Here is a 13,732-nt window from a genome sequence, read left to right as displayed (position 1 = left end):
GGAACTGGCATGCAGAAGATCCAGCGGTGGAGGCAAAACATAGCCATCATGGCTACTAGCCATTTTAATCAGTCTAATGCTCTTTTAAAGCCATTCAAGTTGGTGGCCATCACTACTTCGTCTGAGAGCTAATTCCAGAGTTTAACTACAGGCTGCTTGAAGAAGTACTTTCTTTTGGGTTTATCCAGACTTATCCTCTGCGCTTTGCAGAAATGGTCTGAGCACCCTGAATCAGAGCAAATGGCAATCAATCAACAATACAAATAGCCCAAATAGATTCAGTTTTAAAGAGTGGGTTTTTGCAGGAAAATTTATGGAGCAAAAAAGAAGAAGAAGAAGAAGAAGAAGAAGAAGAAGAAGAAGAAGAAGAAGAAGAAGAAGAAGAAGAAAAAGAAGGGTGCTCTGACATGGCATTTTAAAGCACAGACCTTTGCCTGGAAAAAGCAGGGGAAAAGCTAAGTGTGGATAAGCCCTATGTCTGCTCTGAATCTCCCAATCATTAGATGTCCCTAAATTCCACTCTTAAGAGAGAGGGAGAAAACTTGTTCTCCATCCATTTTCCCCACATCATGCTTAATTTTACACACCTCTATCACATGTTCCTCTTACTTGCACATTCTCTAAACTAAAAAGCCCCAAATGTTATAGCCTTTCTTCATAAAGGAGTTTCTCCATTCCTTTGATTATTTTGGCTTTCAAGGCTCAAAGGCAGTCTTTCACAAACTGCTCCCCGCCCCCAATATTTTAGAATACAACCCAGCATTTTGGGAGTTTTGTCCTAAAGATCTGGAAGGCACCAAGTTAGATAAGACTGTACTAGTGAGCGAGTTCTCGGACAAGGTTAGCAAGCTGTATTTGGCCTGAATGTCACAGGCTGTGCAAGCCTGAGAACAGTGTACATTTCCCCACATTCACGCAGAGTGCAAACAACACCATTGGCAGCACCGGTCATAGGTGACTGGGATAATCCAGAGCACAAAACCCAAAGCCTGAAGCAACAAAAGTGCTGCTTCTGGTCTTAAACCAAAAATGACACATGCAGCCCCAGTCCTTGAGAACACTGCAGAGAGCCACTACAGTGTTAAGAACTTGCTCACCAAAGGCAGAAACTTTCTCACTTATCTGCTTCAATCTCATAGCACAACATTCTTGATTACAGTCTTTCTTTTTCTTTTTAATCATCTCTGCCTCTTGCACTGCGACCCATATCTTTCAGGGTTTGATCTGAAAATAGCCTCTGCAGCTGCTGGCTTGGGAGAGTTTCAGTAGTTTTCATTTCAGGAGAGATGCAGACCTGATTTTGCAATCTCTTGAATAGCATGATCATGGGTGGCAGATTGCTGCGCAATGCTCCCTTCTCTTGGTTTTGTTTGTTTTTTTAATTAAAAAAAGGAGGAGTTAATATTGCTCCAACTGGGGGGAGACAGCAGATGGCGCTGAAAGGCTTGTGCAGCAGGCACTAGGATCACTGGTTCAAGGTTTATAGACAAACGCTCTCTTGGCGAGATGTCAACTGCGGACAGATCCACACCATACAATAAAAGCATACGCAACTCACATTTAAAGCACGTAACCTGCCCCCCAATCCTGGGAACTGCAGTTTCACCCTCACCCAGCTACAATCACCAGCACTCTTAACCAACTACAGTTCCCAGGATTCTCTGGGAAAAGTCATGTGCTTTAAATGTGCATTGAGTGTGCTTTAAATGTACAGTGTGGATCTGCCTTGTGTTTAGATAATAGGATGGGTGTGTGGCAGGATATTTTCCACGGGCAGTTACACCGCCAACAGAAGTTGAACCCAAACTACAATCAAAAGGCATTATGAAATTAGACAGATTCACAAAGGATGGGTCTTTCAACAGCTATTAGCTGAAGGAGACGTCTATGTTCAGAGGCAGCTACCTCTGAATACCAGTTGCTGGGAAGATCTGTTGCTTTCATCCTCTGCGCATGGGCTTCTCACTGGCCTGCTTGTGGGCTTCCCATGGAGTCACCTGGTTGGCCACTGTGAGAACAGGATGCTGGACTTAGACAGGCCTTTGGCCTGATCCAGCAGGCTCTTCTTATGTCCTTATGTGTGTGTGTGTAGTCTCATGACTGCAAGCTTGAGGGCAAGGCCTGCATCTTTTAATTTTGCTTTATATACGCTGCCTAGTTACTGTACATACTTGAGAAAAATAAAAATTCATTAAACACACTAACGTTGGGTTCAACATTTTTGTTATTTTTTTAAGCATTTCGGATGGTGGTTGCCTAGCAATTCATCCTCTGTACCGCTGTCACTAAAACAAGATTAATAGGGTCAAGTTATAAGAAATTTGTTGGGTCATAAATCCAGGTCTGTTTGCCTCTAGCAACAGGCATAAGATATGTGCCAGGGGCTGCAATAATGCTAAACTCACTTACCTGGAAATAAGCCCCGCTGAACTCAGTGGGACTTTACTTCTCCACAGACACAAGTTACAGAAAATTGCTTCAAGTTGCAAAAAACTGAAAGGAGGTTTGGAGAGAGGACAGAAAACCTGTATGGCCTTTTACTTCTTCTTGGTTAACGGGGGAGGGTCTGTGCAGATATCTTCCATCCGTCCCAGTCAGAGTCTTTGATAATCGTCACCACCATGCCCTTTTCTCTCACCCCTTTGGGATTATGTTCTCACATATGGTCATTCAGCTCCCCTGCCTCCTCCATACCGTCCCATCGCAGCACACTGCTCTTTCAGAGTTTGTAAAGCCTCAAGAAACCTCCAAACATTTTCATTTGTTCAGTGTTAGCCAAGGTTGCCGGTGAGACGTCTGGAGGATTCTAGACCAGCAGTATCATTTTCTCAAGTGCCACACATGTGGCATTTGGGGCAAAAAGCCTAGCTGGTGGTATTGAGTTTAGTGGAAAGAGACAGAGGGGAAGCGCAGCTCTAGGACTTTCTTCAGAGCAGAAGCATCAATGCCATGTACTGGAGTGACAGGGCAATTGACAGGCCCTCCTTGCTCTAGCAAGGCTTACAAATGTGTTTTTTGACAAATTAGCATGGAGAAAGTTAGAAAATGGGGGAAATAACCAAGCAAAGGCGAGGTAATTCTTTTTCTTTGATGTGGGTTCCTCTTTCACACTAGCAATTTAAATCATAACACTTCATTGCAGGATTGTTTACGTTTCTAATCAAAAGCTAAAGGTTACATTACAGCTGCCTGAATAACTTTTGTGAAAGCCTAGTGTTGAACCTGTGCAGTCGTAAGTAAGCAGCACTGAGTTCAACAAAGTTTACTTCCTGGAATTTATGCATAGGATTGCTGTCATCGCTAATCCTAATATACTGGGCATTCTGTTATGTAGTGCTGTTGTATGTGCTGTATTTGTGCTGGTATACACAGACAAAGAGCAGCACCACATAGCATAAGATCCTATTTATTTATTTGTATTTGTGTGTGTGTGTGTGTGTATGTGTGTGTGATTAGCTATGGGGGCTATCGAGATGAACTTCTGCACTTCAAAATTCACCTCAATGCTGATTCAGCCAGATTAAAAAGAAATAGAAAAAAACAGACAGGACTTTATGAGAACAGCATCCTGAACCAGACTGTAACCCATTGCAGTACAGGCACAATGTGAGGGGAAAAACACAACCACATCCTGTACAGAGTTAGGCCACTGGGTTCATCTGCAACTCCCTCTTGGCTACAACTCTCCAAAGCCTCTGAACCCATCCCAGACCTGACACCTGAGAGCTTTTCAATAGGTTAGACTAGTTTCACAAGGTGAAGAAAATCTTGGCATGCCTAGAGGTGTCTGTGTAGCTGGAGAATTATAGAAAGATCTTACAACTTGAAAGACTGAAGTAAAATTATGATAAAAGTGTGCAAAGGCCTTGATGTAAGATGATGCCTTCTGCCACACAAAAAATAGAGGGGCTGTGGCTAAACACCCCCCCCCGCAAGCAATCCAGGAATATGAGATGGTTTGTACCACTGAATCAGTTATTTCTTCTGATCTGCCTCCCTTCTTATTCCCCTTCTCCTCCCAATCATTAGATCACATTTTCAAAAAGTTGTTTCTGTCTGCCACCATGAGAGACAGAAACTGACTTTGAAAGCGGAGACTCTCAGATTGGGTTGTCCTTAAGCCTCAAGGCACCTTTCACATATACTGTACATATATTTACCGTTAATATTTACGATGTTGCACTTTTTACATATAAAAAATAAAGAGGCAGGGTAACAAACAAAGAAAAATCCAGCTTTTCTTGAAATGTTCCATCAGCAGTCCCAAAATAGCCAATGCCCTTTGGCAGCTGTGCTCAGAGCAGCTGGCCATTGTGATGCAGTTCTTGTGGGGAAGGAGGAGCGGGGCACATGATCCCAGCAGCTGTTGGTCTTTTGACCAGAGGCTGTGCCCTGGCTGTACCCTTGTCCGTGGGGTTCAGGCTCCATTCTTCCAAAAGCCTATGCATCACTATGCATAGGATGTTGCCCACTCTTCGTTTTAGAAGATGCCATCCCCCACACTCAGGCATAGTTCCTCTCCCTGTCTTAGGGTGAAACTCCCAGTCAGCTGCTGTATGTGGGTGCAAGGGAATGAGGAAGCCTCTTTAAGCAAGCCAGACTCTATCTGAGGGTGGGCATGCTGGCCAGGGCAGGGTGGGGGTGGGGAGTGAGCTCTACCTGAAAGCTATTTCATTGGATCATAAGAATCGTGGAGTTGGAAGGGACCCTGAGGGTCATCTAGTCCAACCCCTTGAAATGCAGGAATCTTTCACCCAACATGGGGTTTGAACCCACAACCCTGGGATTAAGAGTCTCGTGCTCTACCAACTGAGCTATCCACCGTGAGGGAGCTGCAGGGATGGCAGCAATGCTTTAAAAGCGAGATCTGGTATTGAGAAAGTGGAGAGGGAGGGTTTTCTTTCCTCTACCCAGCCCCTAACTCTAGGACATTAAAAGATGGAGCTGAGAGGAGGTATGTCTCATGCGTATACAATCAAAGATTTGAAGTAGCAAACGCTTCAGTTTCGGCCAGTTCCAGTTTGCCTAGGGCACGGGTATAGAACTTTTTTCCAGTCTGAGGGTCACATTCCTTTCTGGGCAAACCTTCCAGGGGCCACATGTCAATGGTAGGTGGGGCTAGAGGCAGCAGTGGGCACAGCAAATAATGTAAATATTGCCTTTGTACAGCAGGCTAGTTTCTGCAAACACATTCCTTTCTCTATCCTCCACATAGAAGAGCAAAGACATATTCCAGCCAGACAAAAACACTTGGGGTGCAAAGCAGAGCCAGTGAGGGGTGTGGCCTGGGGAGCAGAGGCATGGCCCAGTTACCATGCCCAGTGATCAAGGACAATGGGAGAAGTAGTCCAAAACATCTGGACAGCAACATGTTGGCACTAGGGGAAGCCTACCACCATCATGCTCTGCTTGTGAGCTTCCCAGAGGTACCTGGCCGCTGGAAACGGGATGCTAGACTTTTAGCCTACCCTCTAGCTGGGCTTGCCTGCTCTCATACCAGATGCAACATCTGCATTTATTGAAGACAACAGATGAACAATATGTGCCTTGCCTGCCCAGGTTTATGACTCCCCGTGGGATGCCCGTAGGTGTGTTAAAGGCTGGCAGAAGTTTCTCTCCAAGTTCTAGGGCTTTGCTTTTGAAGACCTGTTTGAAAGAGAGAGAAAGAGAAGAAAGACATCATGAGAAAGCAGATAAGGAAAATAAGAACTGTGCAGGAATGCAAATTGTGTTGTGTTTCCAAATAGAAATCTCCGTATGTTTAGTTTTTAAGAGGCACTTCACAGAGAGGCAGGCTGGGGTTTCAATCCACACAGACTTTATTTTTTCTGCCAGGATCAAATGCAATGTCTTTGTGTGCATTGGCCACAGGGGCTATCTCTCCCCGCCCCCCCCCCCATGCAAATGTAATGAACTATTTGAACCATCAGCTGGTGCATCAGGTTGGGATGGCAGCTTCACACCAACCCCAAATCCCGCCAAAGCAAACCAGGACGCAAATGAATTCATGATTCGAAACAGCAGCCGCAATGCAAAGGGAGATGAAGTGACTGCACCTGAACCAGTCACCTGTGAATGACTTGAGGAGGTGAGGAAAGATTCACCCTGGAAATTGATCTTCTACAGCTGGAGACAGGCATCATTTTTGGAGAGCATTTAGGATGATAGGAAAGAGGCACTGTTGTCTATAAGGTGCACACTCAGCCCACTACAAACCCCGGTAAGCCTGCAAAGCTCTCTTTGACCAGATGCAATAGAATACAAAAGAAACTGGTATAAACACCACCAGTAAGGATGCCTCTTTCATACCACCTTCAGCAGCCTTTAAACCTGTTGCCGGTCTGCAGCCTAAGCAAGTCAGGAGTTGCCAATTTAGGATACTAAGCAATAACCTATGAAATGATCCACTTTGGACATTTTTAGAAAGAAGGGCTTTGGCCAAGAATGTGTGGTGTACATTCAAATAAACAAGAAGGGGTTGGGAGAGCTGAGAGGACCTCAGCTCGTCTGCAGTCTTGGGACTCAGCACAAGTAATTCATTTGCAATAAGATACCTACTATCAGACTCCGCATTTGCATTCTCCCCATTTCTCCCCCCGCCCACCATCCATGTAATTTACAGGCGAGCCCTGTGTTATCTGAGGAAATGGAAAATGAAGAGGATTACGTGAATGCATCCTTACATCTGGCATGAAAAACGTGGCATCTCCTCGTGTGGCACAGCTCATCTCTCCGCCCCTCCCCACAAGCCACTGCTCCTTTAACCAGCTGAGTAAAGACTAACCAGTAAGTCAAAGGTTTCAGCTTCAAATCCTGCCACCTGATCTACTGCCAACTCACTCGGAGAAGCTGGCTTATGGCTTCTCTCCAGATATTCTTATGCTAATGCCTTGGCAGGCGTGCCTTCACTCTACTTTGAGAAGTGTAATCTTTGGTTTTGTTTTTGTTTTTTTGGCTGGAAGGGTGGGTGGAGCAGGATGGGCATTGCATGTCTGAGATGTTCACGCCAAGGGACAAAAATGATTTCAGGAAACAGAAACCACAAGGGGTCTGAAACTTGAAGCACAACCACAACAGCTCCTAATGTAGTGTAAATATACCCACATCACACAGCCTTTTTGCTCACAGTTCATTACTACACAATGAACATCAGGATCTAGAACTTCAAGTCCACAGTTAATGTCTTCCTCGTTCCTTTTTTTAACAGTTTACTGTCTGTTCTAGTTCATTTCCAGGGTTCTTTTTTTTTTTTAACTTGGCAAATTAAGTTTCCCCCATCTGGGCCTGCCAATTCTTTCGAGGAACAATTACTACCAGTGCTCAATAGATTAGTCATGACAACAGGAAACCTATTAAGTTGCTTAGGGGATCGTGCACAAGCTTTTTCCTTCAAGCCCCCCTAAGTGAGTCCAAGCTGCAGTTGATGGTTCTAAGACAGCAGGAAATCCTCTGGAGGCCATAGCCCACACTGTTTCCTATATATTTGGGGGCCTGGCAAAGATCAGGTCCAGAAAGAGAGAAGAGGTGGAAAGAAAAATGACCTGGATGTACCTAAGCCAGGCATGTCACAGAATTTCAGCAGAAGTGGAAGAGAGAGTGGAAACTGCCACAAATTACATACTTGCAAGAGCTAGGGCAGCCTTTGTCAACCAGGTGTCTAGGGGGGTTGCAGTTGAAAACATTAAGGAGACATCAGGTTGGCAAAGGCTGAGCTACTAAAATAAACAGCTCCACAGCTCAAAACACACTAGGGTTTATTTTTTTTTAAGTAGCAAAATGCTAGAACATTTGCACACAACTCCTTCCATTTTTGGCCCTGGATTTTTTTAAGTAGCAAAATGCTAGAACATTTGCACACAACTCCTTCCATTTTTGGCCCTGGATTGGTTTAACTCTCTTGCTCAGATATGCAAAGCCCCCAGCCAGATCTGTGGACAGGGAGCTTGCCGAATGCTCCAGCCTCTGCCTTGGGCATTTTGCGCAATCCCTCCATGCCCACCGTCAGAAATAGATGATGCGAACAGCCTCTGCTTGTACTTGGGAGCAGCGGGAAAACAAGGAGAAAGCGTACTGCAGTGGAATTTTATCGCTCAGCAAAATTCATTTTGGCAAGGGAGATTAATCTTTGTTGAGACTGGAGGCTGCATCACCTTTGGAAAGCAGATGGCATTCACTCAAAAGGGAAGAAACATCTTTGGAGGGACACACCATCAGCTGCAGGGGTATCACTAAGGCCTTCTCTTCCCCCTGCCCTAGGTTCATACCTTGCCCATTCAAAGCCTGTCAGTTAAAAGCAAACTTCCTCTCCAAACCAGATCTGGGACTTTGGGTCATCAGGGATGGCCCAGTTCCTCAGGGCTTGAATAGGCAGCATGACTCCCTCCAGATCTGTATGCAAATACATACCTTCAAGGTGTGAAGATTAAGCTTTGGGGCAGGGAACCAGGAATGGAGAGGTAGCATCATTCGCTCTGTTTCTGTAGAATAGGGTGAGCTGTAGCTTAGTGGTAGAGCACCAGCCTTGCATGCAGAAGTCCCGGGTTCAATCCCCAGCATCTCCAGGTAGGGATGGGGGAGGACACTGTCTGGAATCCTGGAGAGGTGCTGCCAGTCAGTGTAGACACTGCTGAGCCATATGGACCAGTGGCCCGACTCAGTATAAGGCACCTTCCTATATTCCTGTGCTAGAAATATGGAGGGACACCAAAGCCCTACCTCCTGATCCTTGGAAATCTCACAGACAGAGGAGTCCCCCTCTGGCTTATGCCGCATCACCAGATGTTGCTCACACACTTGCAAGACTACATTTCCAGTCGTACGGGCCAGAACCCCTCTCAAATGAAAGCTGGAATTTTCAAGGTACCAAATCCTGTCCTCAGCAGTGAATTATTGTGCCTTTCCCGTCCTTGCATAGCATCAGTCCAGGGGCGGGGGCGGGGTCTGTGTGCTTTTTGCAAGTACAAGGACTGAAATCCACAAGCAAGCTAGGATTTCTAACCAGCCCTCTCAAATCCAAGGCCACAGCTCCATGTGCTAAGATGCTGGTTTTCAAAAGGGAGAATGAGAAAATCAGTCATGAGGATAAATTGCCTCAAAGACAGCTTATTTATTTTTATGTAGTTTAGCAAATTTATAGCCTGCCTTTCCTGCCAAAGATACCCTGGGCAGCTTCTTTGCCATTGCCACCCTCTCCCTCTTCAGTGCACAGAGGACTAGCATATGGATGGTAGCATCCCTGCATAGGATTCTGTGATGTACGCTAACGCATGACACCGGTTGCATGGAGCAACAAGCTCAAACACACACAGCATGCTGTACGAAGGGAGGTTTCCATCCCCCCCCAAAAAAAATTCTGTTTTTTAAATAGCTTGCTAAGACAGCGAGTGGCTGGCGTTTCCATGCCGGCTGTAGAAGAGGGTGGGTTCTCTTCCACTGCAGCTGGCATAGGAATGCACCCTCTTAGCAGACTAGTCTTTTGTTTTTCTGTAAGTTGGTAACTTTCGTTGGCTTATTATTTACAAGACTGCTCTATCTTCTGACTAAAAGTTCTGAAGGTAAGTATTTACTCATCTGATAAATGAAAACCCTAATGGGACTTTCTGTCTTTGGACTGAGTTTTGGTGGTGGTTACAAAACGTGGGGGTGGGGGCCTTGCAGTTGGCGGGGCTTCCGCAGAATGGTGCAGGATGCCTTGGAAGGCAGAAAACAGAGCTGAAGGCCTTGTCAAGCTGCCTTGACACTCATGGCTGCTTTTGCGGCGATATAGCGGAAAACAGCCGCCACTAAAAATGACACTTACCCCACTGCAGCATTTAACGTGACCCCGAGGGACCTATGAAAGTTCTTCTCTCGAACATCAGGAAATTAACAAGTTCTGAACGCAAGGCCAAGATCACGGCAAACAGCATTTCAGCAGGGACCAATGTACCAAACCAAAGAGCTATTTAGGAAAAATTGTCCACGGGAGAAAATATCTATACAGATGAGCCAGGCAAAGTAATTATGCAAGACTTAATTAACAGCCATCATCAGCATTCCAATATTTATAAAGGAGTCAGATTTTTAGCTTGCTGAGACACAGGGGACTGCTTCGAAGGGTTTGGTGGTTAGGGTTCTCTGGGGCAATTGTGTGTGTTGTGTGGATGTTGGTGGGTGGGTGTACGAATGCAGCTCTCTCAGACGCTCCATGTATGAAACGATGTGGAACAAACCTCTTCTCCAGTTAGGTAATATGCAGCCAGAAGCCCTCCGACGTAGCGGATGTTCACTTCAAACAAGGAAGCTTCGCCATTCTGTGGAAAACAATGTGGGAAGGTTTCAGGTTATATGCTAACCAGATGGTAAGACTGTAAGACTGACCAGTGACACAAAGTAAGCAAAAACACATTCCTCAGGATGGAACTTGAAGCTGATACAGAGCGTGAGGCTGCTGGCCAAAACAGAAGCCCTGAGTTTCCTTGCAACTTCTCCTCCAGTAAATCTCACTGCATGACATCATAGCACTGAGCGTGTCGCTGCCCACTTCCATTAGCTGCTTAAAGGGGTGGGGGGAACATAATGGTGCCTAGCAGTGAGATGCTAGCATGGGGGAAGGGGAGATGGAAATGCAGGGCCTTTGCCAGCAGTGCTATATCTAGCAGTGCTCTTAGAGAAGAAATCACACATGGCTGCAGCACACACTGAAGGGGTGCAGAAGTGAGCCTTGGACTTGCTCACCCTCATCCACATTATGCTTCGAATGAAAACTGGGGCCTGGGCAGGTCGGTTCCCAAGCAGGATCCCACTTACACAATCCATAGGTTGGCAAAATGGGGGTGGAGGGGCTTTCCACGTGAGGGTTTTTTGCAGACAGACCTCTGATCACATTTAAGAGGCTATGTGAAGTGGGAGAGAATATGCACATCCACAGTCTGCCCCTATGCCATAAACCGCTCCTGTGTGTGAAACTGACATGCCAGGGCCATGTGTGAACTGCCACATATCATGTAGCACAGTGGTGGGGAACCTTTGTCCCTCCAGGTGCTGCTGAACTAAAACTCCCATCAACCCAGGCCACTAGCCATGCTTGCTGGGGCTGATGAGAGTTGTAGTTCATCAATATCTGGAGGGCACCATGTTGGCTATCCCCGAGGGGTTCTTAAAAAGATTAAAAATGATGAAGTCACATGAGGAAAGTACAGGTGACTCTCAGTTTACAGTGGGGTTACATTCTGGGGATTGCCAAAGTCTTTTTTCCCAGATGCCCACTCCCTTTTTAATTTATTTTTTTTGCCAAGTGTGTAAAGCTGAATATGTGCATGTTAAAGAACTGCAAGTTATGAACTACCTATATACTAACCCTAGAGTTACCTGCTTACTAGCCCTGCTGTGAACTTTACTCAGCAGAGGAGGCCTTCCCACATGCAAAGGAAAGGGTGGGGCTTCCAAAATGGTGCTCTCCAGATGTTGCCGATGGGCCAATGGCCAGGGATGATGGGAGCTGTTGTTCAGCAACCTCCAGGGGTCAAAGGTTCCCTACATCCAATACAGCCATTTTAAAAAATGAAAGAGCTTTACATGACTTCCCTAACGTATGTAAATTCATAGGTGGGGGACTGGGCCAGCAGTGCCAGCAACCGAGTGTTTGAACGTTACAAGGAGGGTGTTGGCAGGAGAAGGCAGGAAACATGATTGCTGAACACTTCCTGTTCCCTCTGCTTTGTGTCTCGTTTGAAGAACTCGCATATCCATTTCGTTCAAATAATGGAGGGATACGTTATGGATAGGCAGGAGACAATGGGGTATTTCTAAGCAAATACATTTGGGACAGTATGGTGTAGAAGGCAGGCCTGCGTAGCTTTCTTTCTTTCCTGGACATCTGCTGATTTGTAAATGGGAGTCTTTCAGATAACCCTTTACCTGCAGCTAGTTGTGATCTATAATAATCCAGCTTTGGATCAGTGAAATGTCAAAGCAATTGCAGTCAAATTGTTCCTTTCAAAGATTTGCTCCTCAAGCCTGATCCTGCATGACAATTCAGTTTTGCTTTCTGAATAAATATCAGCTTCTTGCAACACACACGCACGCACGCATACACAGCTTCCAGATAGAACATCTACTTCAGGGATAAGTAAAAAGCACCATTAGAAAAAGAGAAATGGAAAGGAAGTGCAAGAAAGCAGCATACATCAGCCTTGAGAAAGGGTCGCAGGTTTCTCTCCTCACATCATATACAGGGAATAACTCTCTCCCCCTCCCTCTCTTTCACACACACTTTACTCCCCACAAGGAGCTCTCAGTGGTACACATGGTTTTCCTCTTATTGCCTTCTCAACAACCTAAGAGGAAGGTTATATGAGGAGTGTGCAACTGGGTCAACAAGTGAGTTTTACAGTGCAACAGGGATCTGAGTCCAGGGCTCTGTACACACTATACATTTAAAGCACACAAGCACACAAGCACACACACACACACACACACACACACACACACACCGCCACCTGACAAAGAATGGTGGGACCTGTAGTTTACCCCCAGAGCTACAATTCCCAGAACCCTTAACAAACTACAATTTCCAGGGTTATTTGAGAGAAGCCATGTATGGTGCATATACAACCACTGTGGCATATTTCAAGTTCTGAACATTTTCAGGTTGGTGTGACTTTAGAGTAATGTGTGGAATGCCACAAGCCTGACATTTCATAGCTAAGTACACACATTAGTAAAACTGGGTCTCAGATGTGCAGGCAGGGCAGGGTGGCTGAATCCAGCTGTTAGATAGGTCAAGCCTACCTGCCCCATGCTAGGCTACCAGTGCCTGGCTGTGTGTGGCCAGGTGGGAGCATCAGATGAACACACATGGGAAATGAGATGGTAAGAGGAAACAGTGGCTGGGGTGCCCTGAAGTGTAGCCCACACACCATCCAGCGGAGGGACAGACAGCCATGAGGTGTGGCATTTTTATTTAAGGATAAGACACTTGCCCAGGACCATCCAGTTCTGACTGGACCAGTTTTGAACCTAGGACTTCCAATTTTAAGTCCAATCCTTTTAGGAAATAGTTAATTCATCTCTGCTCAAAAACAGACAGAGTTACCAGCCTTTGGGAACAATGCACTGTATATTTTATTTTCCAAGTGCATCACCTTCATGTTGGTTGATTCTTGACTGCTGACAGTATCAAATATGTGTGCACGCGCATGCACACACACACACACGGTTTTTAATGCAGACCTGGTCTCACCCACATTTAAATCCTGCGATCCAGCTATTTAAAAGGTTCATTCTTGAATTTGCAGATTGATCTGTGAGGGTGGATGGGGTGGGAGGAAGAGCTTTTGTGAAAACACAGATCAATTATCCCTGTCTATTCCATCTCTTGGCCTATCGATCTGATGCCAAACACAAACCATTCAACCAGAATTTATCAGATACGACTGTCCGTTTGCAAGTTCGTGCTGGTCACCTCTTTCAAAATGACGCTTTTCTAGGAAGGTGAGGCAGCTAAACTAGCTGCTCTTGCTTTAAAGAAAATGTTAGTTATGCTGCAACAACTGCAGCACAGCTCTGAAATTAGAATCTGAACACCATCTTGGTAAACACAGGATCTGAAACCTCAGTAGTTCTTGAACCAGAGACCGAAGGGATGCATGCCAGCCTGTGCATATCACGACCAAGCTCTAACCTTAGGTGAGAGTGGCACAGGGACCGGCAAAGAAGCTGTATCTCAGTGGCTGAGCATCTGCTTTGCATG

General features: G+C 45.7%; 1 protein-coding gene across 1 annotated transcript in view; it reads right to left on the bottom strand.

Annotated features, from left to right (window-relative positions):
* The window catches only part of MAN1C1 (mannosidase alpha class 1C member 1), a 128,820-nt gene that overhangs the window by 18,041 nt on the left and 97,047 nt on the right, over positions 1-13,732 (bottom strand). The window contains exons 4-5 of the mRNA XM_083625536.1: positions 10,212-10,292; positions 5,552-5,646 (exon numbers count right to left, since the gene is read on the bottom strand). Coding sequence (XP_083481662.1) covers positions 5,552-5,646; positions 10,212-10,292 — 176 coding nt within the window. The remainder of the gene's footprint in view (positions 1-5,551; positions 5,647-10,211; positions 10,293-13,732) is intronic.

Source organism: Podarcis filfolensis (genome assembly GCF_964270895.1).
Source record: "Podarcis filfolensis genome assembly, chromosome: 8".
Classification (NCBI taxonomy): domain Eukaryota; kingdom Metazoa; phylum Chordata; class Lepidosauria; order Squamata; family Lacertidae; genus Podarcis; species Podarcis filfolensis.
The sequence above is the reverse complement of the archived record's forward strand: the minus strand, read 5'-3'. Positions and strand labels throughout refer to the sequence as shown.